General features: G+C 60.7%; 2 protein-coding genes across 2 annotated transcripts in view; one reads left to right on the top strand and one right to left on the bottom strand.

The window, feature by feature from the left end:
• Positions 1-9,545, top strand: part of LOC131569999 (signal-induced proliferation-associated protein 1-like) — a 34,697-nt gene extending 25,152 nt beyond the window's left edge. Inside the window, exons 23-30 of the mRNA XM_058822329.1 lie at positions 2,158-2,298; positions 3,919-3,968; positions 4,483-4,601; positions 5,350-5,456; positions 6,390-6,710; positions 7,760-7,884; positions 8,866-8,891; positions 9,520-9,545. Coding sequence (XP_058678312.1) covers positions 2,158-2,298; positions 3,919-3,968; positions 4,483-4,601; positions 5,350-5,456; positions 6,390-6,710; positions 7,760-7,884; positions 8,866-8,891; positions 9,520-9,545 — 915 coding nt within the window. The remainder of the gene's footprint in view (positions 1-2,157; positions 2,299-3,918; positions 3,969-4,482; positions 4,602-5,349; positions 5,457-6,389; positions 6,711-7,759; positions 7,885-8,865; positions 8,892-9,519) is intronic.
• A 3,293-nt stretch (positions 9,546-12,838) lies between these two features.
• STIP1 (stress induced phosphoprotein 1) lies at positions 12,839-25,785 on the bottom strand. Its single transcript, XM_058822357.1, has 14 exons — positions 25,696-25,785; positions 24,155-24,364; positions 22,999-23,140; positions 22,184-22,325; positions 20,069-20,231; positions 18,932-19,058; positions 18,745-18,847; positions 18,531-18,651; positions 17,744-17,840; positions 17,535-17,659; positions 16,569-16,605; positions 15,158-15,261; positions 14,193-14,365; positions 12,839-13,075 (listed from the first exon to the last, which is right to left on the bottom strand). The coding sequence occupies exons 1-14, from the start codon at positions 25,783-25,785 to the stop codon at positions 13,003-13,005; spliced, it is 1,707 nt and encodes a 568-aa protein (XP_058678340.1). The 3' UTR covers positions 12,839-13,002.
• Between the last annotated feature and the right edge of the window lie 262 nt (positions 25,786-26,047).

The following is a 26,047-nucleotide window of genomic DNA, read 5'->3' as shown; positions in this document are numbered from 1 at the left end:
AAATACCCCAAAAACCACCCCAAAAATATAAAAAAAAAAAAAACCAAAAAACACCCCAAAAATACCCAAAAATACCCCAAAAAACACCCCAAAAATACCCCCCAAAACCACCCCAAAAACACCCCAAAAAACACACCAAAAAAATACCCAAAAACATCCCAAAAATACCCAAAAATACCCCCAAAAATACCGCCAAAAACACCCCAAAAATACCCCAAAAAACACCCCAAAAATATCCAAAAAATACCCCCAAAAAAAACCAAAAATACCCCAAAAAAACACCCCAAAAAAACACCCCAAAATACCCCAAAAATACCCCAAAAATCACCCCAAAAAAACAGCCCAAAAATACCCCAAAAAACACTCCAAAAAACACCCCAAAAAAACACCCAAAAAACACACCAAAAACCACCCCAAAAATACCCCAAAAAACACCCCAAAAATAACCCAAAAAATACCCCAAAAATACCCCAAAAAACATCCCAAAAATACCCAAAAAAACCCCCAAAAATAACCCAAAAATACCCAAAACCCACCCAAAAATAACCAAAAAATACCCCAAAAACACCCCAAAAAACACCCCCAAAATACCAAAAAACACCTCAAAAACACCCCAAAAAAACCACCCCAAAAATACCCCAAAAAACACCCCAAAAATAACCCAAAAACACCCCAAAAAACACACCAAAAATAACCCAAAAAATACCCCAAAAATACCCCAAAAAACATCCCAAAAATACCCAAAAAAACCCCCAAAAATAACCCAAAAATACCCCCAAAAAACACACAAAAAATACCCCAAAATACCTAAAATACAAAAAAACATCCAAAAATACCCCAAAAATACCCCAAAAAACACCCCAAAAATACCCCCAACAAAAAAACCCCAAAAATCAGCCCAAAAAACACCCCAAAAATACCCCAAAAATACCCCAAAAACCACCCCAAAAATATCCAAAAAATACCCCCAAAAAAACCCAAAAATACCCCAAAAAAACACCCCAAAAAAACCCACCCCAAAATTACCCCAAAAATACCCCAAAAAACACACCAAAAAATACCCCAAAAATACCCCAAAAATACCCCAAAAAACATCCCAAAAATACCCAAAAAATACCCCCCAAAATAACCCAAAATACCCCAAAAAAAACCCCAAAAAAACACACCAAAAAAATACCCCAAAAATCACCCCAAAAATACCCAAAGAACACCCCCAAAATACCCAGAAAATACCCCAAAAAACACCCCAAGAAACACCCCAAAAAACATCCCAAAAAAACCACCCCAAAAATACCCCAAAAAACACCCCAAAAAACACCCCAAAAATGCTCCAAAAATACCCAAAAAACATCCCAAAAATACCCAAAAAATACCCAAAAAATAACCTAAAAATACCCCCAAAAAACACCCCAAAAACACCCCAAAAATACCCCAAAAAAAACACCCCAAAAATACCCAAAAAATCACCCCAAAAAACACCCCGAAAATACCCCAATAAACACCCCAAAAATACCCAAAAAATACCCCAAAAAACACCCTAAAAAACACCCCAAAAAAACCACCCCAAAAATAACCCCAAAAATACCCAAAAAATACCCAAAAAAATCCCAAAAATACCCAAAAAATACCCCCAAAAATACCCCAAAAATCACCCCAAAAATAACCCAAAAATACCCCAAAAAACACCCCCAAAAACCCAAAAAATAACCCAAAAATACCCAAAAAATACCCCCAAAAAAACACCCCAAAAAACACACCAAAAAATACCCCAAAAATACCCCAAAATACCCAAAAAATACCCCAAAAAACACCCTAAAAAACACCCCAAAAAAACCACCCCAAAAATAACCCAAAAATACCCCAAAAACCACACCAAAACCACCCCGAAAGCCACACCAAAAATACCCCAAAAATATCCCCAAAACCACACCAAAAATATCCCAAAAATATCCCAAAACCCACACCAAAATAACCCCAAAATACCCCAAAAAACACCCCGAAACCAACCCAAAAATACCCCAAAAACCGCACCAAAAATACCCCAAAATAACCCAGAAATACCCCAAAATAACCCAGAAATACCCCAAAACCACTCCCAAAACCCCCAAAAATCAACATCCCAAAATCCCCTCTGCCCCCCCCTCTGCCCCCCCCCAGTACCTGACGGAGGGGCCGGAGTGGGGGGAGGGGCGCGACCCCCAGGACCCCCCCGAGCCCCCCCCGGACCTGGAGGCGGCGCTGGAGGAACTGGAGCTGAGCCTGGGGGGGGGCGCGACCCCCGGGACCCCCGGGCTGGGCGTGAGAATGGGGGGGACTGGGGGGCACTGGGAGTACTGGGAGCACTGGGAGAGGGATTGAGGGGCACTGGGAGAAAGGAATTTGGGTCTGGGGGCACTGGGAGGGGCACTGGGAATACTGGGAACACTGGGAGAGGGATTGAGGGGCACTGGGAGAAAGGGATTTGGGTCTGGGGGCACTGGGGGGGGGACTGGGAGTACTGGGAGCACTGGGAGAGAGATTGTGGGGCACTGGGAGAAAGGGATTTGGGTCTGGGGGCACTGGGACGGTACTGGGGGGGAACTGGGAATACTGGGGGGTACTGGGAGCACTTGGGGGCGATACTGGGGGGCACAGGGAGAAGGGAATTTGGGTCTGGGGGCACTGGGAGGGGAACTGGGAATACTGGGAGCACTGGGAGGGGGATTGAGGGGCACTGGGAGAAAGGGATTTGGGTCTGGGGGCACTGGGGGGGTAACTGGGAGTACTGGGAGCACTGGGAGAGGGATTGAGAGGCGCTGGGAGAAAGGGATTTGGGTCTGGGGGCACTGGGAGGTTACTGGGAATACTGGGAGCACTGGGAGAGAGATTGTGGGGCGCTGGGAGAAAGGAATTTGGGTCTGGGGGCACTGGGAGGGGCACTGGGAATACTGGGGGGGGATTCGGGGATACTGGGAGGGACTGGGAGGGGGGAATTGGGGGTCTGGGGGCACTTGGGGTGGTACTGGGGGGGACTGGGAGGGGAACTGGGAATACTGGGAGCCCTGGGAGGGGGACTGGGGGAGCACTGGGAGCACTGGGAGGGGGACTGGGGGAGCACTGGGAGAAAGGGATTTGGGTCTGGGGGCACTGGGGGGGAACTGGGAGGGTACTGGGAATACTGGGGGGTACTGGGAGCACTTGGGGGCGATACTGGGGGGCACAGGGAGAAGGGAATTTGGGTCTGGGGGCACTGGGAGGGGAACTGGGAATACTGGGAGCACTGGGAGGGGGATTGAGGGGCACTGGGAGAAAGGAATTTGGGTCTGGGGGCACTGGGGGGGTAACTGGGAGTACTGGGAGCACTGGGAGAGGGATTGACGGGCACTGGGAGAAAGGGATTTGGGTCTGGGGGCACTTGGGGTCGTACTGGGGGGGACTGGGAGGGGAACTGGGAGCACTGGGAGCACTGGGAGAGAGATTGAGGGGCTCTGGGAGAAAGGGATTTGGGTCTGGGGGCACTGGGGGGGGGACTGGGAATACTGGGGGGGGATTCGGGGATACTGGGAGGGACTGGGAGGGGGGAATTGGGGGTCTGGGGGCACTTGGGGTGGTACTGGGGGGGACTGGGAGGGGAACTGGGAATACTGGGAGCCCTGGGAGGGGGACTGGGGGGGCACTGGGAGAAAGGGATTTGGGTCTGGGGGCACTGGGAGGGGAACTGGGAATACTGGGAGCACTGGGAGGGGGACTGGGGGGGCACTGGGAGAAAGGGATTTGGGTCTGGGGGCACTGGGGGGGAACTGGGGGGGAACTGGGAATACTGGGGGGTACTGGGAGCACTTGGGGGCGATACTGGGGGGCACAGGGAGAAGGGAATTTGGGTCTGGGGGCACTGGGAGGGGAATTGGGGGTCACTGAGGGGTCCCGGGGGGTCCCCAGGAGGAGCTCGGAGCCCCCCCTGAGCTGGACGAGGAGCTGGAGATTCTCAGGTACCCCCGGAGCCCCGAACTGGGGACCCCCAAGACCCCTCCCCCTCCCCAATTTTGGGGTCCCCGTGCCCATTTTGGGGTCTCCATTAACCTCCCCCTCCCCAATTTTGGGGTCCCCGTGCCCATTTTGGGGTTCCCATTAACCCCCTCCCCAATTTTGGGGTCTCCTTTATGCCCGTCTCTGTGCCCATTTTGGGGTCTCCTTTATGCCCCCCACCCCATTTTTGGGGTCCCCGTGCCCATTTTGGGGTCCCCATTAACCTCCCCCTCCCCATTTTTGGGGTCTCTGTGCCCATTTTGGGGTCTCCATTAACCTCCCCCTCCCCAATTTTGGGGTCCCCGTGCCCATTTTGGGGTTCCCATTAACCCCCTCCCCAATTTTGGGGTCTCCTTTATGCCTGTCTCTGTGCCCATTTTGGGGTCTCCTTTATGCCCCCCCACCCCATTTTTGGGGTCCCCGTGCCCATTTTGGGGTCCCCATCAACCTCCCCCTCCCCATTTTTGGGGTCCCCAGGGGGTCCCCGTGGCCGTTCCGGGGGTCCCGCCCAGCCCGGGCCGCCCTTTCGGGGTCGTCGCTGTCGCTCTGGAGCCCCCCAAGCTCGGGGGGACCCCAACAGGTGCTGAACCTGCGAGGTGAGACCCCCAAAACCCCCCCAGAGACCCCCAAACCCCCCTTGGGACCCCAAAACCCCCCCAGAGACCCCCAAACCCCCCTTGGGACCCCAAAACACCCCCCGGGAGCCCCAAAACCACCTCAGACCCCCAGAAAATCTCCCCCAGAGACCCCCAAAACTCCCCCCGGCACCCCCCAAAACCTCCCTGGACCCCCCAAAACCCCCTCTGGATCCCCCAGATCCCCTTGGGACCCACCCCGGACCCCCAAATTCCCCTCAGACCCCTCTGGGGCCCCCCAAATCCCCACTGGGACCCCCCCAGGAACCCCAAATCCCCTATAGGACCCCCCCAGGAACCTCAAATCCCCCCTGAGGCCCCCCAAATCCCCCCTGGACCCCTCCAGGAACCCCAAATCCCCTCCTAGATCCCCTAAATCCCCCCTAGACCCCTCTAGGACTCCCCAAATTCCTCTTGGGACCCCCCCTGTACCCCCAAATCCCCTTTGAGACCCCCCCAAATCCCCTCTGGGTTCCCTTTAACCCCCCCCAAATCCCCCCCTGAACCCCCACAAGAGCCCCAAATCCCCTCCAGGACCCCCCAGATCCCCCCTGGGGCCCCCCAAATTCCCCCAAGAACACCAAATCCCCTCCAGGACCCCCTCAAATCCCCCCAAGACCCCTCTGGGACCTCCCAAATCCCCCCAAGACCCCTCTGGGACCCCCCAAATGCCCCCCCCGACCCCCCCATTTTCCCCTTTCCCCCCCAGGCTGTGAGGTGACCCCCCAGGTGGATTTGGGGGCGCAGAAATTCCACATCAAACTCGGGGTGCCCCCCCCGGGTGGGGGCAGCGAGACCCTCCTGCGGTGCCGTGATGTGGGTGGGGGTCCTGGGAGGTTTTGGGGGTCTTGGGGGGGGTCGTGAGGGGGTTTTGGGGGATCTTGGGGGTCCTGGGGGGGTCTTGGATGGGGTTTTGGGGGGATCCTGGGGGAGTTCTGGGGGGTCCTGAGGGGGTCTGCGGATCCTGGGGGGTTTTTGGGAGATTCTGAGGGGGTCTGGGAGGGTCCTGAGGGGCTTTTGGGGGGTCCTGGGGCATCTCGAGTGGTCTGGGGGAGGTTTGGGGGGTCCTGAGGGCGTTTGAGGGGGTCCTGGGTGGGTTTTAGGGGATCCTGGGGGGATCTTGGGGGTCCTGGGGGGTTTTTGGGGAGGTTTGGGGCATCTCGAGTGGTCTGGGGGAGGTTTGGGGGGTCCTGAGGGCGTTTGAGGGGGTCCTGGGTGGGTTTTAGGGGATCCTGGGGGGATCTTGGGGGTCCTGGGGGGTTTTTGGGGGGTCCTGGGGGTTCTCAGGGGGTCCCGGGGGGGGTCTTGGGGGGGTTTTAGGCTTTGGGGGGGTCCTGGGGGGTCCTGGAAGGGTCAGAGGTCTCTGGGGTGGAAGGGGAATGGGAATTGGGGGGGGGGTCCCATGGGGGTTTTGGGGATCCCGGGGAATTCTGAGGGGGTTTGGTGAATCCAGGGGCGATTTTTGGGGTGATTTTGGGGATTTCAGGGAGTTTTGAGGGGTCCTGGCGGGATTTTTTGGGGGTATTTTGGGGGGATTCGATGAATCCATGGCGGATTTCGGGGATTTCAGGGAGTTTTGGGTGATCCCGGGGGAAGTTTCTGTGGGAATTTTGGGGGGGTTTGATGAATCCAGGGGCGATTTTTGGGGTCGTTTTGGGGTAATTTCAGGGAGTTTTGGGGGACCCCCGGGGGGGAGGGGTTTTTATGTGAATTTTGGGGGGGGTCCTCACTGTACCCCTCTCTCCCCAGGCCCCCCAGTTCTCCCGCTGGCTCTGCAGCCTCCAGGCGGCCTCGGGGTGGGGGTCCCCATCATCGGGGTGGGGGTCCCCATCATTAGAGGAGGGGTCCCCATCATCGGAGGGGGGGTCCCCATTATTAGGGGAGGGGTCCCCATCATTGGGGTGGGGGTCCCCGTCCCCCACGGCGCTGTGGGCGCAGATCCGGGGGGTCCTGGGGGTCCTGGGGGTGCAGCCGGATCGGGGGGACCCCCCCGGGACCCCCGCCCAGCCCCCCCCGGACCCCCGGCGGTTGCTGCCCCCCCGGCTCCAGCGCAGGATCAAAGGCAAGGAGGTAACGGGACCCCCCCCCCCCACCATGGAGACCCCCTCCTCATTTTAAACCCCCCAGGAGACCCCTCCCCACATTTTAACCTCCCCATAGCCCCCCCTAATTTAAAGCCCTCACATTTAAAGCCCATCCTGAGACCCCTCCTCACATTTTAACCCCCCCATTTTGATTCCCCAGAGCCCCCTCCCATTTTAACTTCCCCCAGAGACCCCTCCCCACATTTTAAACCTACCCAAAGCCCCCTCCCCACATTTTAGCCCCTCCATTTTTACCCCCTCCCGTTTTTACCCCTCTATTTTTACTCCTCCCATTTTAACCCATTTTTTTACCCCCTCATTTTACCCCCACCCATTTTTTGCCCCCCCATATTTTGTCCCACTCATTTTACCCCGCCATTTTTACCCCCCCATATTTTACCCCCTCCTTTTTTTCCCCCCATTTTACTCCCCATTTTTGCCCCCATATTTTTACCCCCCCCCATATTTTACCCCCCTATTTCTACCCCCCATATTTGCCCCCCCATTTTCCCTTCCATTTTTACCCCGTTTCACCCCTCAATTTTTACCCCTGTATTTTTACCCCCCCCATATTTTGCCCTCCCCATTTTTACCCTCCTTTTTGCCCCCTGATATTTTGTCCCACTCATTTTACCCCGCCATTTCTACCCCCCCATATTTTACCCCCTCCTTTTTCCCCCCCAATTTTTACCTCTCCATTTTTACCCCCCATTTCCCCCCCTCATTTTACCCCTCCATTTTTACCCCATTTCTACCCCCCATATTTTGCCCCCCCCATTTTCCCTTCCATTTTTACCCCGTTTCACCCCTCAATTTTTACCCCCCCATATTTTGCCCCTCCCCATTTTCACCCCCCATTTTTTACCCCCCTCATTTTACCCCCCAGTATTTTACCCTCCCCATTTTTACCCCCCATTTTGCCCCCTATTATTACCCCTCCATTTTAACCCATTTTTTACCCCCCCATATTTTATCCCCCCATTTCTACCCCTCCACTTTTACCCCCCCCCCCCATTTTCTGCCCCCCCCCCCCAGTTTCCCCAGCTCCTCCTGCGGGTTTTGCTCCGGGAGGGGCCCCTGAGCCCCCCCCAGGCCCGGCTGCGCTTCCTGCAGGCCTGGAGGGCCCTGCCCGGCTTCGGCCTCGGGGTCTTCATCGTCCGGTACTGGGGGAACTGGGGGGGACTGGGATGGACTGGGATGGACTGGGATGGACTGGGACAGGCTGGGATCAAACTGGGAGGGACTGGGATCAAACTGGGATGGACTGGGAGGGACTGGGATCAAACTGGGAGCACTGGGAGGGACTGGGAGGGCCCTGCCCGGCTTCGGCCTCGGGGTCTTCATCGTCCGGTACTGGGGGAACTGGGGGGGACTGGGAGGGACTGAGGGGGACTGGGGGGGACTGGGGGGGACTGGGATGGACTGGGAGCAAACTGGGAGCACTGGGAGGGACTGGGACAGGCTGGGATCAAACTGGGAGCACTGGGAGGGACTGGGGGGCCCTGCCCGGCTTCAGCCTCGGGGTCTTCATCGTCCGGTACTGGGGAAACTGGGATGGACTGGGAGGGACTGGGACTGGCTGGGATCAAACTGGGAGCACTGGGAGGGACTGGGAGGGACTGGGATCAAACTGGGAGCACTGGGAGGGACTGGGGGGCCCTGCCCGGTTTCGGTCTCGGGGTCTTCATCGTCTGGTACTGGGAGAACTGGGAGGGACTGGGATGGACTGGGACAGGCTGGGATCAAACTGGGATGGACTGGGAGGGACTGGGGGGCCCTGCCCGGCTTCAGCCTCGGGGTCTTCATCGTCCGGTACTGGGGGAACTGGGGGGGACTGGGATGGACTGGGATGGACTGGGATGGACTGGGACAGGCTGGGATCAAACTGGGAGGGACTGGGATCAAACTGGGATGGACTGGGAGGGACTGGGATCAAACTGGGAGCACTGGGAGGGACTGGGAGGGCCCTGCCCGGCTTCGGCCTCGGGGTCTTCATCGTCCGGTACTGGGGGAACTGGGGGGGACTGGGAGGGACTGAGGGGGACTGGGGGGGACTGGGGGGGACTGGGACTGGCTGGGATCAAACTGGGAGCACTGGGAGGGACTGGGAGGGACTGGGATCAAACTGGGAGCACTGGGAGGGACTGGGGGGCCCTGCCCGGTTTCGGTCTCGGGGTCTTCATCGTCTGGTACTGGGGGAACTGGGATGGACTGGGAGGGACTGGGATCAAACTGGGAGGGACTGGGAGGGACTGGGATGGACTGGGACAGGCTGGGATCAAACTGGGATGGACTGGGAGGGACTGGGGGGCCCTGCCTGGCTTCGGCCTCGGGGTCTTCATCGTCCGGTACTGGGGGAACTGGGAGGGACTGGGATCAAACTGGGAGGGACTGGGAGGGACTGGGATCAAACTGGGAGGGACTGGGATGGACTGGGACAGGCTGGGATCAAACTGGGAGCACTGGGAGGGACTGGGAGGGCCCTGCCCGGCTTCAGCCTCGGGGTCTTCATCGTCCGGTACTGGGGGAACTGGGGGGAACTGGGAGGGACTGGGATCAAACTGGGAGCACTGGGAAGGACTGGGACAGACAGGGATCAAACTGGGAGCACTGGGAGGGACTGGAGGGACACTGGGACAGACTGGGGGGGGACTGGGATAAACTGGGAGCACTGGGATCAAACTGGGAGGGACTGGGGGGCACTGGGAGGGCCCTGCCCGGCTTCGGCCTGGGGGAACTGGAATGGACTGGGAGGGACTGGGAGGGACTGGGCGGTACTGGGATCAAACTGGGAGCACTGGGAGGGACTGGGGGGAACTAACAGGGGGGTCCCCGGTGTATTTTCAGGGTGCCCATTGGTATTTCGGGGTTCCCATCAGTATTTTGGGGTTTCCATCCCTGTTTTTTGGGGGTCCCCAGGTTCCGGGGTGCTCTCAGCTGTATTTTTGGGGGTTCCCATGGGTATTTTTGGGGGTCCCCAGGTTCCGGGGTGCTCTCAGCTGTATTTTTGGGGTTCCCATGGGTATTTTGCGGTATTTTTGGGGGTTCCCATGGGTATTTTTGGGTATTTTTGGGGTTCCCATGGGTATTTTTGGGTATTTTTGGGGTTCCCATTGGTATTTTTGGGTATTTTGGGGGGTTCCCATTGGTATTTTTGGGGGTTCCCATGGGTATTTTTGGGGTCCCCAGGTTCCGGGGCGCCCCCCGTGACGAGGCTCTGGCCGTGGGGCTCTCGCGGCTCCTGCGGCTCCCGCTGGGCTCGGGCGGCGCCGCCCGGAGCTGGAGGCAGAGCGAGCTGAGACAGTGGGACGTGAACTGGGACAGCGGGCAGGTAACTGGGAGGGACTGGGATGGACTGGGATGGACTGGGATGGACTGGGAATGGACTGGGAATGGACTGGGAATGAACTGGGACAGCGGGCAGGTAACTGGGAGGGACTGGGATGGACTGGGATGGACTGGGAATGGACTGGGAATGGACTGGGAATGGACTGGGACAGCGGGCAGGTAACTGGGAGGGACTGGGATGGACTGGGAATGGACTGGGATGCACTGGGACAGCGGGCAGGTAACTGGGAGGGACTGGGATGGACTGGGATGGACTGGGATGAACTGGGAATGAACTGGGACAGTGGGCAGGTAACTGGGAGGGACTGGGAATGGACTGGGAGGGACTGGGAATGGACTGGGAATGGACTGGGAGGGACTGGGAGGGACTAGGATGGACTGGGACAGCGGGCAGGTAACTGGGAGGGACCGGGAGGGACTGGGAGGGACTGGGATGGACTGGGAGGGACTGGGAGGGACTGGGAGGGACCGGGAGGGACTGGGAGGGACTGGGAGGGACCGGGAGGGACTGGGAGGGACTGGGAATGGACTGGGACAGTGGGCAGGTAACTGGGAGGGACTGGGATGAACTGGGAGGGACTGGGAGGGACTGGGATGGACTGGGAATGGACTGGGAAGCACTGGGAGGCCCCAGGCAGCCCCGTTGGGATTTTGGGGAGGGGTCTTGGTCCCTCTGGGGTCTCAGACCCCGTTGGAGTTCTGGGGAGGGGTCCCGCCCATGTCTGGGGTTCTGGGGAGGGGTCTCACCCCTGTTTGGGGATTTGGGGAGGGGTCTCGGGGCAGGGTCTCAGACGTTGATGGTATTTTGGGGAGGGGTCTCAGCCCCTGTTGGCATTTGAGAAGGGGTCTCACCCCTGTTTGGGATTTCGAGGAGGGGTCTCACCCCTTTGGGGATATGAGGAGTCTCCCATTGGAATTTGGGGAGGGGTCTCACCCCACTGGAATTTGGGGAGGGGTCTCACCCCATTGGGGATTCGAGGAGGGGTCTCCCATTGGAATTTGGGGAGGGGTCTCACCCCATTGGGATTCTGGAGAGGGGTCTCAGGGAGGGGTCTCAGACTCTGTTGGTGATTTTGGGGAAGGGTCTCACCCCACTGGAATTTGGGGAGGGGTCTCACCCCATTGGGGATTTGAGGAGGGGTCTCCCATTGGAATTTGAGGAGGGGTCTCACCCCTTTGGGAATTAGGGGCGGAGTCTCCCATTGGAATTTGGGGAAGCGTCACGGCCGTGTTTGGGGCGGGGTCTCAGCTCCATTGGAATTTGGGGAGGGGTCTCGGCCCTGTTTGGGGCGGGGTCTCAGCCCTATTGGAATTTGGGGAGGGGTCTCACCCCTTTGGGAATTTGGGGCGGGGTCTCCCATTGGAATTTGAGGAGGGGTCTCACCCCTTTGGGAATTTGGGGAGGGGTCTCACCCCCCCCCTTCCCCCCCAGGTGCGGCTGTGGCTCAGCGGTGACGTCACGCTGGGGCTGCGCGTGCTCTCCGCCCCCCCCCCGCGTCCTGCACCAGTTCCTGGGGGGGGCGCTGGCCCTGGGGGGGCCCCCCCGCGACCCCCGCGAGCTGCAGCGGCTGCTGGAGGGGGGGCTCGACCCCTGAGACCCCTCCCCGAGGGGCTGGCATTGCCACTGTCCCTGCCGCTGTCCCCAAACTGTCACCCCCGAACCGCCCCCCCCCCAAAAAAATAAACTCAACACGCTCCTGGCGCTCGGCGGGACCTCGGTGTTTGTGGGGAGGGGGCTTGGAGACCCCAAATTATTGTGGGAGGGTTCTCGGACATCCCAAAATTATTATGGGAGGGGTCTCAGACACCCCAAAATATTTGGGAGGGGTTTGGAGCCCCTAAATCATTGTGGCAGGGGTCTCAGACACCCCAAAATATTTGGGAGGGGGCTTGGACATCCCAAAATTATTATGGGAGGGGTCTTGGATACCCCATAATTATTGTGGGAGGGGTCTCAGACACCCCAAAATTATTATGGGAGGGGGCTTGGAGACCCCAAATTATTGTGGGAGGGGTTTAGGGTGCCCAAAATTATTGTGGGAGGGGTCTCAGACACCCCAAAATCTTTGTGGAAGGGGTTTGGAGCCCCAAAATCTTTGTGGGAGGGGTCTCGGACACCCCAAAATATTTGGGAGGGGGCTTGGAGACCCCATAATTATTGTGGGAGGGGTCTTGGACATCCCAAAATATTTGGGAGGGGGCTTGGAGACCCCAAATTATCGTGGAAGGGGTCTCGGACATCCCAAAATTATTATGGGAGGGGTCTTGGATACCCCAAAATTATTGTGGGAGGGGTTTAGGGTGCCCAAAATTATTGTGGGAGGGGTCTCAGACACCCCAAAATATTTGGGAGGGGTCTTGGACATCCCAAAATTCTTATGGGAGGGGTATTGGATACCCCATAATTATTGTGGGAGGGGTCTCAGACACCCCAAAATATTTGGGAGGGGTTTGAAGCCCCAAAATTATTGTGGGAGGGGTCTCAGACACCCCAAAATCCTCGTGGGAGGGGCTCAGACCCCCTAAATCTTTGTGGGAAGGGTCTTAGACACCCCAAAATCTTTCTAAGAGGGGCTCGGACCCCCCCCAAATCCTTTTGAGAGGGGTTTGGAGTCCCCAAAATCTCTGTCAGGGGGGGTCCCTGGCACCCAAAATGCCCCCAATCCCCCCAAAAATGCCCCAAACCCCCCAAAATGCCCCAAAACGCCCCCAGACCCCCCCAAAACGCCCCCAGACCCCCCCAAAACGCCCCCAGACCCCCAGCCGGTCTCTGCTCCGCTCTTTATTGGGGGTGGCAGCGCCCCAGAACCGATGGGGGGAGGGGGGGTTTGGGGGAGGGTGGGGGGAGGGGCGGCGCCCCCAGACCCCCCCCAAGGCTGGGGGTGTCCCCGGGGGGGGGCCCGGGGGGGTCCCCGGGGGTTTTGGGGGGGTCACCGGATGGCGATGAGCCCCACGTCCATCAGCTTCTGGATCTTCTGCGCGATCAGCGGGTTCTTGAGGTGCCTGCATTGGGGGGGGTACAGCGGGGTCAGGGGGTGGGGACACCGTGGGGACATCCTGGGGACACTTTGGGGACACCGTGGGGACACTCTGGGACAGTTGGGGACACTTTGGGGACAGTTGAGGACACTCTGGGGACACTCTGGGACAGCTGGGGACACTTTGGGGACAGTTGAGGACACTCTGGGGACACTCTGGGACAGTTGGAGACACTTTGGGGACACCCTGGAGCAGTTTGGGACACCATGGGGACACCATGGGGACACCCTGGGACACTTTGGGGACACTGTGGGGACAGCTGGGGACACTTTGGGGACACTTTGGGGACACTGTGGGGACAGCTGGGGACACTTTGGGGACACCCTGGAGCTGTTTGGGACACCATGGGGACACCTTGGGATGGTTGGGGACACTTTGGGGACAGTTGAGGACACTCTGGGGACACCTTGGGACAGTTGGAGACACTGTGGGGACACTCTGGGACAGTTGGGGACACTTAGGGGACACCCTGGAGCAGTTTGGGACACCATGGGGACACCCTGGGACACTTTGGAACACTGTGGGGACAGCTGGGGACACTTTGAGGGCACTTTGTGGATAGTTGGGGACATTTTGGGGACACCCTGGAGCAGTTTGGGACACCATGGGGACACCCTGGGACAGTTGGGGACACTGTGGGGACAGCTGGGGACACTTTGGGGGCACTTTGGGGACAGTTGAGGACACTCTGGGGACACCCTGGGACAGTTGGAGACACTGCGGGGACAGGTGGGGACACCCTGGGACAGTTGGGGACACTTTGGGGACAGCTGGAGACACTTTGGGACACTTTGGGGACAGTTGAGGACACTCTGGGGACACCCTGGGACAGTTGGAGACACTTTGGGGACACCCTGGGACCCTCCCCTGCCCTGGGGACCCTTGGGGACCCTCGGTGTCACCCCCCAGTGTCACTGACTCGCTGAGGGCCTGCGGGTCCTTCTGCATCTGCTCCGGGATCAGCCTCATGGGGACCCCCCATCTTGGGGACCCTCAGTGCCACCTCCCTTAGCCTTGGGGACCTTCAGTGCCACCCCCCACCGCCCTGGGGACCCTTGGGGACAGCCCCAGTGTCACTGACTCGCTGAGGGCCTGCGGGTCCTTCTGCATCTGCTCCAGGATCAGCCTCATGGCCGGGTCCCCCATGATCTGCTGCACCTCGGGGTCAGCCAGGGCCCGGCGCCGCAGCTCCTCGGGGGGCTCCGAGCGCTGCTGCTGCCCCCGCACGCAGCGACGCAGCCCCTCGGCCGCCTCCTGGGGGGGACAGGGGACACAGGGTGACACAGGGTGACACAGGGGACATGGGGTGTCACAGGGATCAGGGGGTGTCACAGGGCTCAGGGGCTCCGAGCGCTGCTGCTGCCCCCGCACGCAGCGACGCAAACCCTCGGCTGCCTCCTGGGGGGGACAGGGGGGTGACAGAGATCAGGGGGTGTCACAGGGACCAGGGGTGACACAGGTGTCACAGGGATCAGGGGGTGTCACAGGGCTCAGGGGGTGTCACAGGGATTGGGGTGTCACAGGGACCAGGGATGACACAGGTGACACAGGGATCAGGGGGTGTCACAGTGGTCAGAGGGCTCCGAGTGCTGCTGCCCCTCTGCAGCCTCCTGGGGGGCACAGGGTGGGCACAGAGGGCACAGGGGGGGCACAGAGGGCACAGGGTGGGCACAGAGGGCACAGGGGGGACACTGAGGGCACAGGGGGACACTGAGGGCACAGGGGGGGCACAGAGGGCACAGGGGGACACTGAGGGCACAGGGTGGGCACAGGGGGACACTGAGGGCACAGGGGGACACTGAGGGCACAGGGTGGGCACTGAGGGCACAGGGGGGGCACAGAGGGCACAGGGGGACACTGAGGGCACAGGGGGGACACTGAGGGCACAGGGTGGGCACTGAGGGCACAGGGGGGGCACAGAGGGCACAGGGGGGGCACAGAGGGCACAGGGTGGGCACTGAGGGCACAGGGTGGGCACAGAGGGCACAGGGGGACACTGAGGGCACAGGGTGGGCACGGGGGAGGTCCTGGGGGTGCCAGGCCCACCTTGCAGGAGGGGTCGAGGTCCAGGGCGCGCTGATAAACCTCCATGGCCTTGGTGTAATCGCGCATGGCCTCGAGCGCCGCCGCCTTCCGCGTGTAACCCTTGACTGGGGACAGCAGGGGACAGCAGGGGACAGGGGGGGACATGGAGGGGACAGGGGGACACAGAGGGGACATGGGGGGGACATGGAGGGGACAGGAAGGACAGCGAGGGGACACAGGGACACGGGGATATGGGGACATAGGGGGACATGGGGGAACGGGGACGGACAAGGGACAGCAGGGGACATGCGGGGATATGGGGACACAGGGGACATGGGGGGACAGGAGGGACATGTGGGGGGGGGGGATATGGGGACACAGGGGACAGGAGGGACATGGGGGGACAGGAGGGACATGTGGGGGGGGAGGGATATGGGGACACAGGACAGGGGGAATAGCAGGGGACATGCGGGGACATGGGGACAAAAGGGGACACAAGGGAACGTGGGGGGAACACGGGGACAGGGGACACAGGGACAGAGGGGACACACGGGGACATGAGGGGACACGGAGGGGACATGGAGGGGACAGGAAGGACAGCGAGGGGACACGGGGATATGGGGACATAGGGGGACATGGGGGAACGGGGACGGACAAGGGACGGCAGGGGACCCAGGAGGATATGGGGACACAGGGGACATGGGGGGACAGGAGGGACATGTGGGGGGGGGGATATGGGGACACAGGACAGGGGGAACAGCAGGGGACATGCAGGGGACATGGGGACAAAAGGGAACGTGGGGGGAACACGGGGACAGGGGACACAGGGGGACATGAGGACACACGGGGACATGGGGGGACACAGGGACAGGCGAGGGCAGCAGGGGACACAGAGGGACATGGGGACACAGCAGGGGACACAGGGCGACATGAGGACACAGGGGGACATGGAGGGACATGGGAGACATGGGGACATGAGGGGACAAGGGGACAGCAGGGACATGGAGGGCACGGGGGATATGGGGACATGGGGTGACAGGAGGGGACACAAGGACAGAGGGGGACAGGGAGGACAGCAAGGGGACAGGCGAGGAACATGGGGACATGGAGGGGACAGGGGGACACAGGGGATACAGGAACACAGGGGACATGGAGGGGACACGGGGGGACAATGGGACAAGAGGGACAACAGGGGACACAGGGGGGACACAGGGACAGGGAGGACATGGGGACAGGTGGGGGGACACGGGGACAGGCAGGTTCAGGGGGATGGACACAGGTTCAAGCACAGGAGGGGACACGGGGACGGGTGGGGACGGGTACAGAAGGATGAGGAAAACAGCGGCAGAGAAGGAGGAGGGTGAGGATGATGAGGATGAAGCAGAGGAAGGGCAGGGCCTGTCCCCTGCTGTCCCCTGCTGTCCCCACTCACTGAAGGTGGGCTCCAGCCGGATGCACTCCTCACAGTCCTGCATGGGGACAAAGAGGGGGTCAGGAGGGTCCCCAAAGCGTCCCTGCACCCCACAAACAACCCCAGCACCTCCTCTGTGCCCCCAAAGCAGCCCCCAGTGCCCTCTGTGCCCCCAAACCAACCCTAAGTCCTTCCCCAACCTGGTTCCTGCCTCTCAAACCACTGCAGGACCTTCAAAACCAATCCCAAAGCAGCCCTCAGACCCCCAAACAAGTCCCAAACCCCCCAAACCAACCCCCAGGACCCCCCAAACCCCCCCAAACCTTGAGGGCCACGGGGAACTCGAGCAGGTTTGGTGTAGCAGGCGGCCCCAAACCCCCCAAACCAGTCCCAAACCCCCCAAACCCCCCAAACCAACCCCCAAACCCCCCCAAACCTTGAGGGCCAGGGGGAACTCGAGCAGGTTTGGTGTAGCAGGGGGCCCCAAATCCCCCAAACCACTCCTAACTCCCCCAAACCCCCCAAACCCCCCAGACCGTGAGGGCCAGGGGGAACTCGAGCAGGTTTGGTGTAGCAGGGGTCCCAAATCCCCCAAACCAGTCCTAACTCCCCCAAACCAGTCCCAAACCCCCCAAACCAACCCCCAAACCCCCCAGACCTTGAGGGCCACGGGGAACTCGAGCAGCTTGGTGTAGCAGGCGGCCCCAAACCCCCCAAACCAGTCCCAAACCCCCAAAACCAGTCCCAAACCCCCAAAACCTCTCCCCAGGACCCCTCCAAACCAAACCCAAACCCCCCAAACCCCCCAAACCAACCCCCAAACCAACCAGACCTTGAGGGCCAGGGGGAACTCGAGCAGGTTTGGTGTAGCAGGCGGCCCCAAACCCCCCAAACCAGTCCCAAACCCCCAAAACCTCTCCCCAGGACCCCTCCAAACCAATCCCAAACCCCCCAAACCCCCCAAACCAACCCCCAAACCCCCCAGACCTTGAGGGCCAGGGGGAACTCGAGCAGCTTGGTGTAGCAGGCGGCGCGGTTGCTGTAGAGCCGCGCCTCGTGCGGGTTGCGCCGGATGGCCTCGCTGTAGTGCTTCATGGCCTGGGGGTAATCCCCTACAAACAGAGCCCTCCTCATCCTCAGCGGGTGCCCCAAACCCTCGGAGCCCCCCCCCAAAGGCCCCCCAAAAGCCCGCAGACCTCGCTGGAAGCACTCGTTGCCTTTGTTCTTCTCCTCCAGCGCCAGGTCGGGGTCGATGTAGGCCAAGCGCTCCTGCTCCTTCAGGATCTTCTCGGCCTGAGCGGGTTTGGGGGGTCAGGAAAGGGGACAGGGGGGCACCCCCAAGTGTGCCAGAACCCTCAAAGCAGTCCCAAATCCACCAGCACCCTCCAAACCAGAACCAAACCCCCCCAAACCAGTCCCAAAGCTCCCAGGACCCTCAAACCATTCCCAAACTCCTTAGGACTCCCCAAACCAGTCCCAAACCCCACAGAACTCCACAAACCAGTCCCAACCCCCCCAAACCAGTCCCAAACCCCCCAAACCAGACCCAAACCAGTCCCAAAGCCCCCAAACCAACACTCAGAACCCTCCAAACCAGTCCCAAACCCACCAGGACCCTCAAACCAGTCCCAAACCTTCCAAACCAGTCCCAAACCCCCCAGGACTCTCAAAACCAGTCTCAAAGCCCCAGGAATCCCCAGACCAGTCCCAAAGACCCCAAACCAACCCCCAAGGACCCTCGTACACCCCTCAAACCAACCCAAGACCCTCCAAACCAGTCCCAAACCCCCCAAGAGCCCCCAAACCAGTCCCAAAGCCCCCCAAACCAACCCCCAGGACCCTCAAACAGGTCCCAAACCCCCTAGGACTCCCCAAACCAGTCCCAAACCCCCCAAAACCGCCCCAGGATCCTCAAACCATTCCCAAACCCCCTCAGAACCCCCCAAACCAATCCCAAGCTGCCCAAACCAGTCCCAAAGTCACCTGCTGGCACTTCTTGAGCACGTCGGGCGTGCGGTGCTCGGCCAGGGATTTGTTGTAGAAGTGCACAGCGTCCTTGTAGCGCTCCTCGCGGAAATACGAGTTCCCGATCCTTGCATAGGCCCTGGGCGGGGGGTGGGGGGACAGGGACGGTTTGGGGGGGGACAAAAAGGGTTTGGGGGGGACAGCAGAGACCCCGAAACCCCCCCAGACTCACTTGGCAATCTGCCTGTAATCCTCGCGGTTCTCCCGGCCCACCTCGATGGCGCGCTCGCACAGCGCCCGGCACCGCTCGTACTCGCCCGTCTCGAAGTACACGGCTGGGATTTGGGGGGGAAATTTGGGGTTCAGGGGGAAATTCGGGGTTCAGGGGGGCGATTTGGGAGGGGTTGAGGGTGGCAGACCTGCTTGGTTGGTGACGTAGGTCATGTTGGTGGGGTCGAGCTGCTCGGCGCGGGTGTAGTGCTCCAGCGCCGCCGGGAACTCCTTGCGCTTGTAGGCGGCGTTGCCCAGCTCCTTCTCCTTCTGGGCCTGAACCCCAAAAATGGATGGAATCACCCCAAATTTCACACCCAGATCATCCCACCATCACCCAGATCCTTCTCCTTTCATGGCCCAGCTCCTTCTCCTTCTGGGCCTGGGGGGAACCCCAAAAATGGATGGAATCACCCCAAGTTTCACACCCAGATCATCCCACCATCACCCAGATCCTTCTCCTTTCGTGGCCCAGCTCCTTCTCCTTCTGGGCCTGAACCCCAAAATTGGCTGAAATCCCCCCAAATTTCACATCCAGATCTTCCCAGCAGTGACCCAGCTCCTTCTCATTCTGGGCCTGAACCCCAAAAATGGATGGAATCACCCCAAATTTCACACCCAGATCATCCCACCATGACCCAGATCCTTCTCCTGTCATGGCCCAGCTCCTTCTCGGCCTGGGGGGAACCCCAAAAATGGATGGAATCACCCCAGATTTCACACCCAGATCCTCCCCTCATCATCCAGCTCCTTCTACCTCTGTATCTTAAGGGGAACCCCAAAAAAAGCTGAAATCACCCCAAATTTCACATCCAGATACTCCCAGCATCACCCAGCTCCTTCTCATTCTGGGCCTGAACCCCAAAATTTGGCTGAAATCACCCCAAATTTCACACCCAGATCATCCCCCCAATGACCCAGATCCTTCTCCTTTCGTGGCCCAGCTCCTTCTCCTTCTGGGCCTGGGGGGAACCCCAAAAACGGCTGAAATCACCCCAAATTTCACACCCAAATCCCCCCCCCCCAGCTCCTTCTCCTTCTGGGCCTGAACCCCAAAAATGGATGGAATCACCCCAAATTTCACACCCAGATCCTTCTCCTGCCATGACCCATCCAGTGATGCAAGGGGACACCCCAAAAACGGCTGAAATCACCCCAAATTTCACACCCAGATTATCCCCTCATCACCCAGATCCTTCTCCTTCTAGGCCTGAAGGGGGACCCCAAAAATGGCTGAAATCACCCCAAATCTCCCCCCAGCCCCGTTTTGGGGACCCCCCCCTCACCTCCTGCTTGTTCTGGGGGAGCTCCTCGGCCGGGGGGGGCTGCGAGGGGGGCGGTGGGGGCGGGGGGGGCGGCGAAGGCGCCTCCTCCTCTTCCTCAGCCCCGCTCAGCTCCACGCCCAGCAGCACGCTGAGCGTCGTCATCACCCGCGGGTCCTGCAGCTTCCTGGGGAGGGGGCAACGAGGGGCTTTGGGGGGGGCTGAACCCCGAAATTCCCGTCCCAGAACTGCCCTGAGGGGGTGGAACCCCAAAATTCCCCATCCCAAAATTCCCCGTCCCAAAATTCCCCATCCCAAAATTCCCCGTCCCAAAATTCCCCGTCCCAAAATTCCCCGTCCCAAAATTCCCCGTCCCAAAATTCCCCGTCCCAAAATTCCCCGTCCCAAAATTCCCCGTCCCAAAATTCCCCATCCCAAAATTCCCCATCCCAAAATTCCCCGTCCCCAAATTCCCCATCCCAAAATTCTCCATGCCAGAAATCGCCCGAGGGAGCCGCACCCCAAAATCCCTGTCCCAAAATTCCCCCTGAAAGGGCAGCATCCCAAAATCTGCCCCCAAAATTCCCCATCCCAAAATTCTCCATGACAAAATTATTATCCTAAAATCCCTGTCCCAAAATTCCCCATCTCAAAATCCCCACCCCAAAAATTCCCCTGAGGGAGCTGCACCCCAAAATCCCTGTCCCAAAATTCCCCATTCCAAAAGTCCCCGTCCCAAAATCTCCCACCCAAAAATCCTCGTCCCAAAATTCCCCATCCCAAAATTCTCACCTCAAAATTCCCCTGAAAGGCCTGCACCCCAAAATCCCCATCCCAAAATTCCCCATCCCAAAATTCTCCACCCCAAAAATTCCCCCGAAGGGGCTGCACCCCAAAATCCCTGTGCCAGAAATCCCCTGAGGGGGCTGCACCCCAAAATTCCCCACCCCAAATTCCCCACCCCAAAACTCCTCATCCCAAAATTCTCCATCCCAGAACTCCCCCAAGGGGACTGCACCCCAAAATCCCCATCCCAAAAACCCCCCAGAGGCCTCTCCAGCCCCCCAAAACCCCTTCCTAGTCCCCCCAAACTCTTCCCAATCCCCCAAAACTCCTTCCCACTACCCCAAGCCCCCCAAAACCCCTCTCAAACCCCTCCCAGCCCCACAAAGCACCTTCCCAGTACCCCCAAGCCCCTCCCAAATCCCTCCCAGCCCCCCAAAACCCCCTCCCAGCCCCCAGAGCCCCCTCCCCAGCCCCCCAAACCCTCTCCCAACCCCCTCAAAACCCCTCTCAAACTCCTCCCAGCCCCCCAGAGCCCCCCAAACCCCTCGCTGACGCCCCCAAACCCCTCCCCAGCCCCCCAGACCCCTCGCTGACGCCCCCAAACCCCTCCCCAGCCCCTCACTGACACCCCCAAACCCCTCCCTAGCCCCCCCAGAGCCCCCCAGCCTCTCACTGACACCCCAAAACCCCTCCCCAGCCCCCCCCAAACCCCTCACTGACGCCCCCAAACCCCTCCCCAGCCCCCCAGAGCCCCCCAAACCCCTCACTGACACCCCCAAACCCCTCACTGACACCCCCAAACCCCTCCCCAGCCCCTCACTGACGCCCCCAAACCCCTCCCCAGCCCCCCAGAGCCCCCCAAACCCCTCACTGACGCCCCCAAACCCCTCCCCAGCCCCTCACTGACACCCCCAAACCCCTCCCTAGCCCCCCCAGAGCCCCCCAGCCCCTCACTGACGCCCCCAAACCCCTCCCCAGCCCCCCCCAAACCCCTCACTGACGCCCCCAAACCCCTCCCCAGCCCCCCAGAGCCCCCCAAACCCCTCACTGATGCCCCCAAACCCCTCCCCAGGCCCTCACTGACACCCCCAAACCCCTCCCCAGCCCCCCAGAGCCCCCCAAACCCCTCACTGACACCCCCAAACCCCTCCCCAGCCCCTCACTGACACCCCCAAACCCCTCCCCAGCCCCTCACTGACGCCCCCAAACCCCTCCCCAGCCCCCCCAGAGCCCCCCAAACCCCTCACTGACGCCCCCAAACCCCTCCCCAGCCCCCCAGAGCCCCCCAAACCCCTCACTGACGCCCCCAAACCCCTCCCCAGCCCCCCAGAGCCCCCCAAACCCCTCACTGACGCCCCCAGCTGGCCGGGGTCGCTGCGCAGCGTCTCCAGCAGCCGCCGGTACTCGGGGTCCCCCAGCAGCCCCCGCGTTCGGGGGTCGGCCTCCAGCCGGGCCAGCAGGTCGGGGGCACTGAAGGGGTTCAGCAGCTTCCGCTCTGCAACGGGGGCACAAAAATCCGCTCAGGGAGCCTCAAATCCGCCTCTCAACGCCCCAAATTCACCTTTCTCCACCTGCCCGGGACCCTGGGCCGCCCAAGACTTCTCCAGGCTGCTCAAAACCTCTCCAGGGAAACCCAAAACGTCTCCGGGACACTCAAAACCTTTCAGGGCCACCCAGAAGTTTTCAGGGCCAGCCAAAATCTCTCCAGATCACTCAAAATCCTTCAGAGAGACCCAAAAACTTCCAGGGTCACACAAAACCTCTCCAGGCCACCCAAAACCTCCTCCTCAGGACCCCGAAACTCTCCAGGCCACTCAAAACCTTTTGGGGCCACCCAAAAATCTCTCCAGGGCACCCAAAACCTCTCCAGGTCACTCAAAATCCTTCAGGGCCACCCAAAACCTCCCCAAAGCCCAGAAACTCTCTGGGCCACTCAAAACCTTTTGGGGCCACCCAAAACCTTTCAAGGTCACCTAAAACCTCCCAGGACCACCCAAAACCTTTCAAGGCCACCCAAAACCTCTCTGGACCACCCAAAACCTCCCCAAAACCCAGAAACTCTCTGGGCCACTCAAAACTTTTTGGGGCCACCCAAAACCTTTCAGGGCCACCCAAATCCTCCGCCCAGGGATTCCTCTGCCCCCCAAAGCCCCCCAGAGCCCCCCTACCCGCCAGCCTGGCCTCCACCCCGCGCAGGCCCTGCAGGAGCTGCTCATTGCCCGGCTCCCGGGCCAGCCCCTCCTCGTAGGTGGCCTTGGCCTCCTCCAGGCGCTGCAGGAACTCCAGAGCGGCCGCCTTGCGCGAGTACCCCTGGGGGACACGGGGGGGACACGGGGTCACAGCCCTGGCCTGGCCTCTGGGGGGGCTGGGACCCCCACTCTGACCACTCATATCTATGGTCAGACCCCAACCCTGAGCCCAGCACCATCGCCAGACCCTCACCCTGACCCTCCATGGGATCCCCCATGGTCACACCCCCACCCTGACCCCCCGCTCACCATGGTCAGACCACCCTGACCCCCCCCCCTCCATGGTCAGACCCCCACCCTGACCCTCTCACACCCATGGTCAGACCCCCACCCTGACCCCCCCTCGATGGACAGACCCCCACCCTGCCCCCCCCCCCCCTCGATGGACAGACCCCCACCCTGACCCCCCCACCACCATGGTCAGACCACCCTGACCCCCCCACCACCATGGTCAGACCACCCTGACCCTCTCACACCCATGGTCAGACCCCCACCCTGACCCTCCCTCCATGGTCAGACCCCCACCCTGACCCCCCCTCGATGGACAGACCCCCACCCTACATAACCCATGAGGGCTGTACAGACCCCCCAAAATCAGCCCCCCATGACCCAATAGGGGCTGTACAGACCCCCAGAGCATCCCCTAAATAACCCCAATGGGAGCTGTACAGACCCCCAAAATCAGCCCCCCATGATCCTATAGGGGCTGTACCCCCAAGATAAGCGCCCCATGAGGGCTGTACCCCCCAGATCACCCCCCTACTCCATCCCTCCACATCCCTCTCAAGCCCCCCAAGACCCCCCAGACCCCTGGCACCCCCGGTGCCCACCTTGGCCCAGTCGGGGCGCAGCTCCAGCATATGCCAGGCATTGCTGAGCCCCCATTACCCCACACCCCCCCACATCCCCCTATGTCTCCCAGTACCCTCAGTACCCCCCACACCCCCGGTGCCCACCTTGGCCCAGCCGGGGCACAGCTCCAGCGTGCGGCACGCATCGGCCAGGACCCCATTCCCCATCCATCCCCCCATGCCCCCCGGTGCCCCCCAGACCCCTGGCACTCCCCGGTGCCCACCTTGGCCCAGTCGGGGCGCAGCTCCAGCGTGCGGCACGCATCGGCCAGGGCCCGCCCGTAGTCTCCGAGGCGCGCGTAGGCGGCCGAGCGGTTGCTGAACAGGACGTGGTTGTTGGGGTCCCGGGCGATGGCGGCCGAGTAGTGCCCCACGGCCGCCCCCACGTCCCCCGCCGCCAGCGCCCGGTTCCCCCGCTCCTTCAGCTCCTGAGCCTGCCCGAGCCGCGCCGGGAACGCGGCGGGAACGGGAGAGAAGGAATGGGAACGGGAGAGAAGGAATGGGAACGGGAGAGGGTGAGGAAGTACGGGAAAGGAGGAGGAAGAGCAGGCACAGGAATGGGGAGAGGAAGAGGAGGCAAAGGAACGGGAAGGGAGGAGGAAAAGCAGGGAATGGGAACGGGGAGAGGGTGAGGAAGAGGAGGTACGGGAACGGGGAGAGTCAGGGGCACGGGAATGGGGAGGGAGGAAGAAGAGGAAGAGGAGGCACGGGAATGGGAGAAGGTGAGGAATAAGAGGCAAAGGAACGAGAAGGGAGGAGGAAGAGCAAGCACAGGAATGGGGCGAGGAAGAGGAGGCACGGGAATGGGGAGAGGAAGAGCAGGTAAGGGAACGGGAAATGAGGAGGAAGAGCAGGCTCGGGAATGGGGAGAGGAAGAGGAGGCAAAGGAACGAGAAGGGAAGAGGATGATGGAGAGGAGGGGAAAGGGACGGAGTGAGAACAGCGAAGGGCCGGGAGCAGCAAGGTGCGAGGAAGATGAGGGAGACGATGAGGAGGAGGATGAAAGTGTCAGGAAGACGAGGAGGATGAAGGCGCAAAGGAAATGAGGGTGAAAGTGCGAGAAACACGAGGAGGATGAAGAAGCAAGGGAGCGCAGGTGACAGGCAGAGAGAGAACAGCATGAGCAAGGCCGGAAAGATGAAGACGAGGCCGGTGAAAATGAAGGAGAAGCGAAGAAGAACAGGAGGGAAAGAAAAAGAACAAGAACGTGAGGAAGGAGGCGCTTCCCGGAGACCCCAAACCCCTCCAGGGCCCCCGAGCCCCCTCAAGGACCCTGAGCCCCCTGGGGACCCCTCAGGAGCCCTCAGGGACCCCCAGAGAACCCCAAGGACCGCCCTGAACACCCTCAGGACCCCTCAGGGACCCCCAGACGAGCTCAAACCGCCCTGAACCCCCTCAGGGACCCTCAGAGAAGCCCAAACCACCCTGAACCCCCTCAGGAGCCCCTCAGGGACCCCCGGACCCCTCAGGGACCTCCAGACAAATCCAAACCGCCCCGAGCCCCCTCAGGGACCCCTCAGCCCCTCAGGAGCCCCTCAGGAACCACCGGACCCCTCAGGGACGCCCAGACAAGCCCAAACCGCCCCGAACCCCCTCAGGGCCCCGCGCTCCCCTCAGAGCGCCCCGACCCCGGCAGCGACTCCCAAGCCCCGTTCGGGATCGCCATAAAACCCAGCCCCGATCCCCAGCGCTGCCCCCGGAGCTGCCCCGGTCCCGGTTCCCCTCAGGCCCCTCCGGGACCCCCTCAGGGCCGCTCCCCCCCCACCTCCTCCATGGCCGCGGCTCCGCTCCCGCCGCTCCCGCGCCGCCCTCTGGAAGCTGCTAGAACCCCGCGGCCACGCCCCCTGCGCCCCATTGGCCGCCCGCCCCGCCCGCCCGCCCCCGCGCGCGATCCCATTGGCCGCATCCCGCCTTTCCGCCTTCCCATTGGCTGCTGAGCGCAGCGGGGCGCGCCCCCTTCCAGACGGAAGCCGGCATCGGGGCCCGCCCACGCGCGCTCCCATTGGTTGAGGCTCCCGGCGCTGGGCGCTCATTGGCTGCGCTCCTCTGGGACTTCTGGAATTTTCCCCTTCTCCCATTGGCTGCGAGCGGCGCTGATCACAGAGGGCGGGGAGGAG

Source organism: Ammospiza caudacuta, chromosome 32, assembly GCF_027887145.1.
Source record: "Ammospiza caudacuta isolate bAmmCau1 chromosome 32, bAmmCau1.pri, whole genome shotgun sequence".
Lineage (NCBI taxonomy): Eukaryota > Metazoa > Chordata > Aves > Passeriformes > Passerellidae > Ammospiza > Ammospiza caudacuta.
The sequence above is the reverse complement of the archived record's forward strand: the minus strand, read 5'-3'. Positions and strand labels throughout refer to the sequence as shown.

Excerpts from the sequence above, each read along its gene's own strand:
- STIP1 (XM_058822357.1), bottom strand. The coding sequence starts at position 25,785 with ATGGGGCGCAGGGGGCGTGGCCGCGGGGTTCTAGCAGCTTCCAGAGGG. Across the intron at positions 23,141-24,154 it reads TGCGCCCCGACTGGGCCAAG|GGGTACTCGCGCAAGGCGGC; the intron begins GTGGGCACCGGG and ends CGTGTCCCCCAG. Across the intron at positions 17,841-18,530 it reads TGCTCAAGAAGTGCCAGCAG|GCCGAGAAGATCCTGAAGGA; the intron begins GTGACTTTGGGA and ends AAACCCGCTCAG.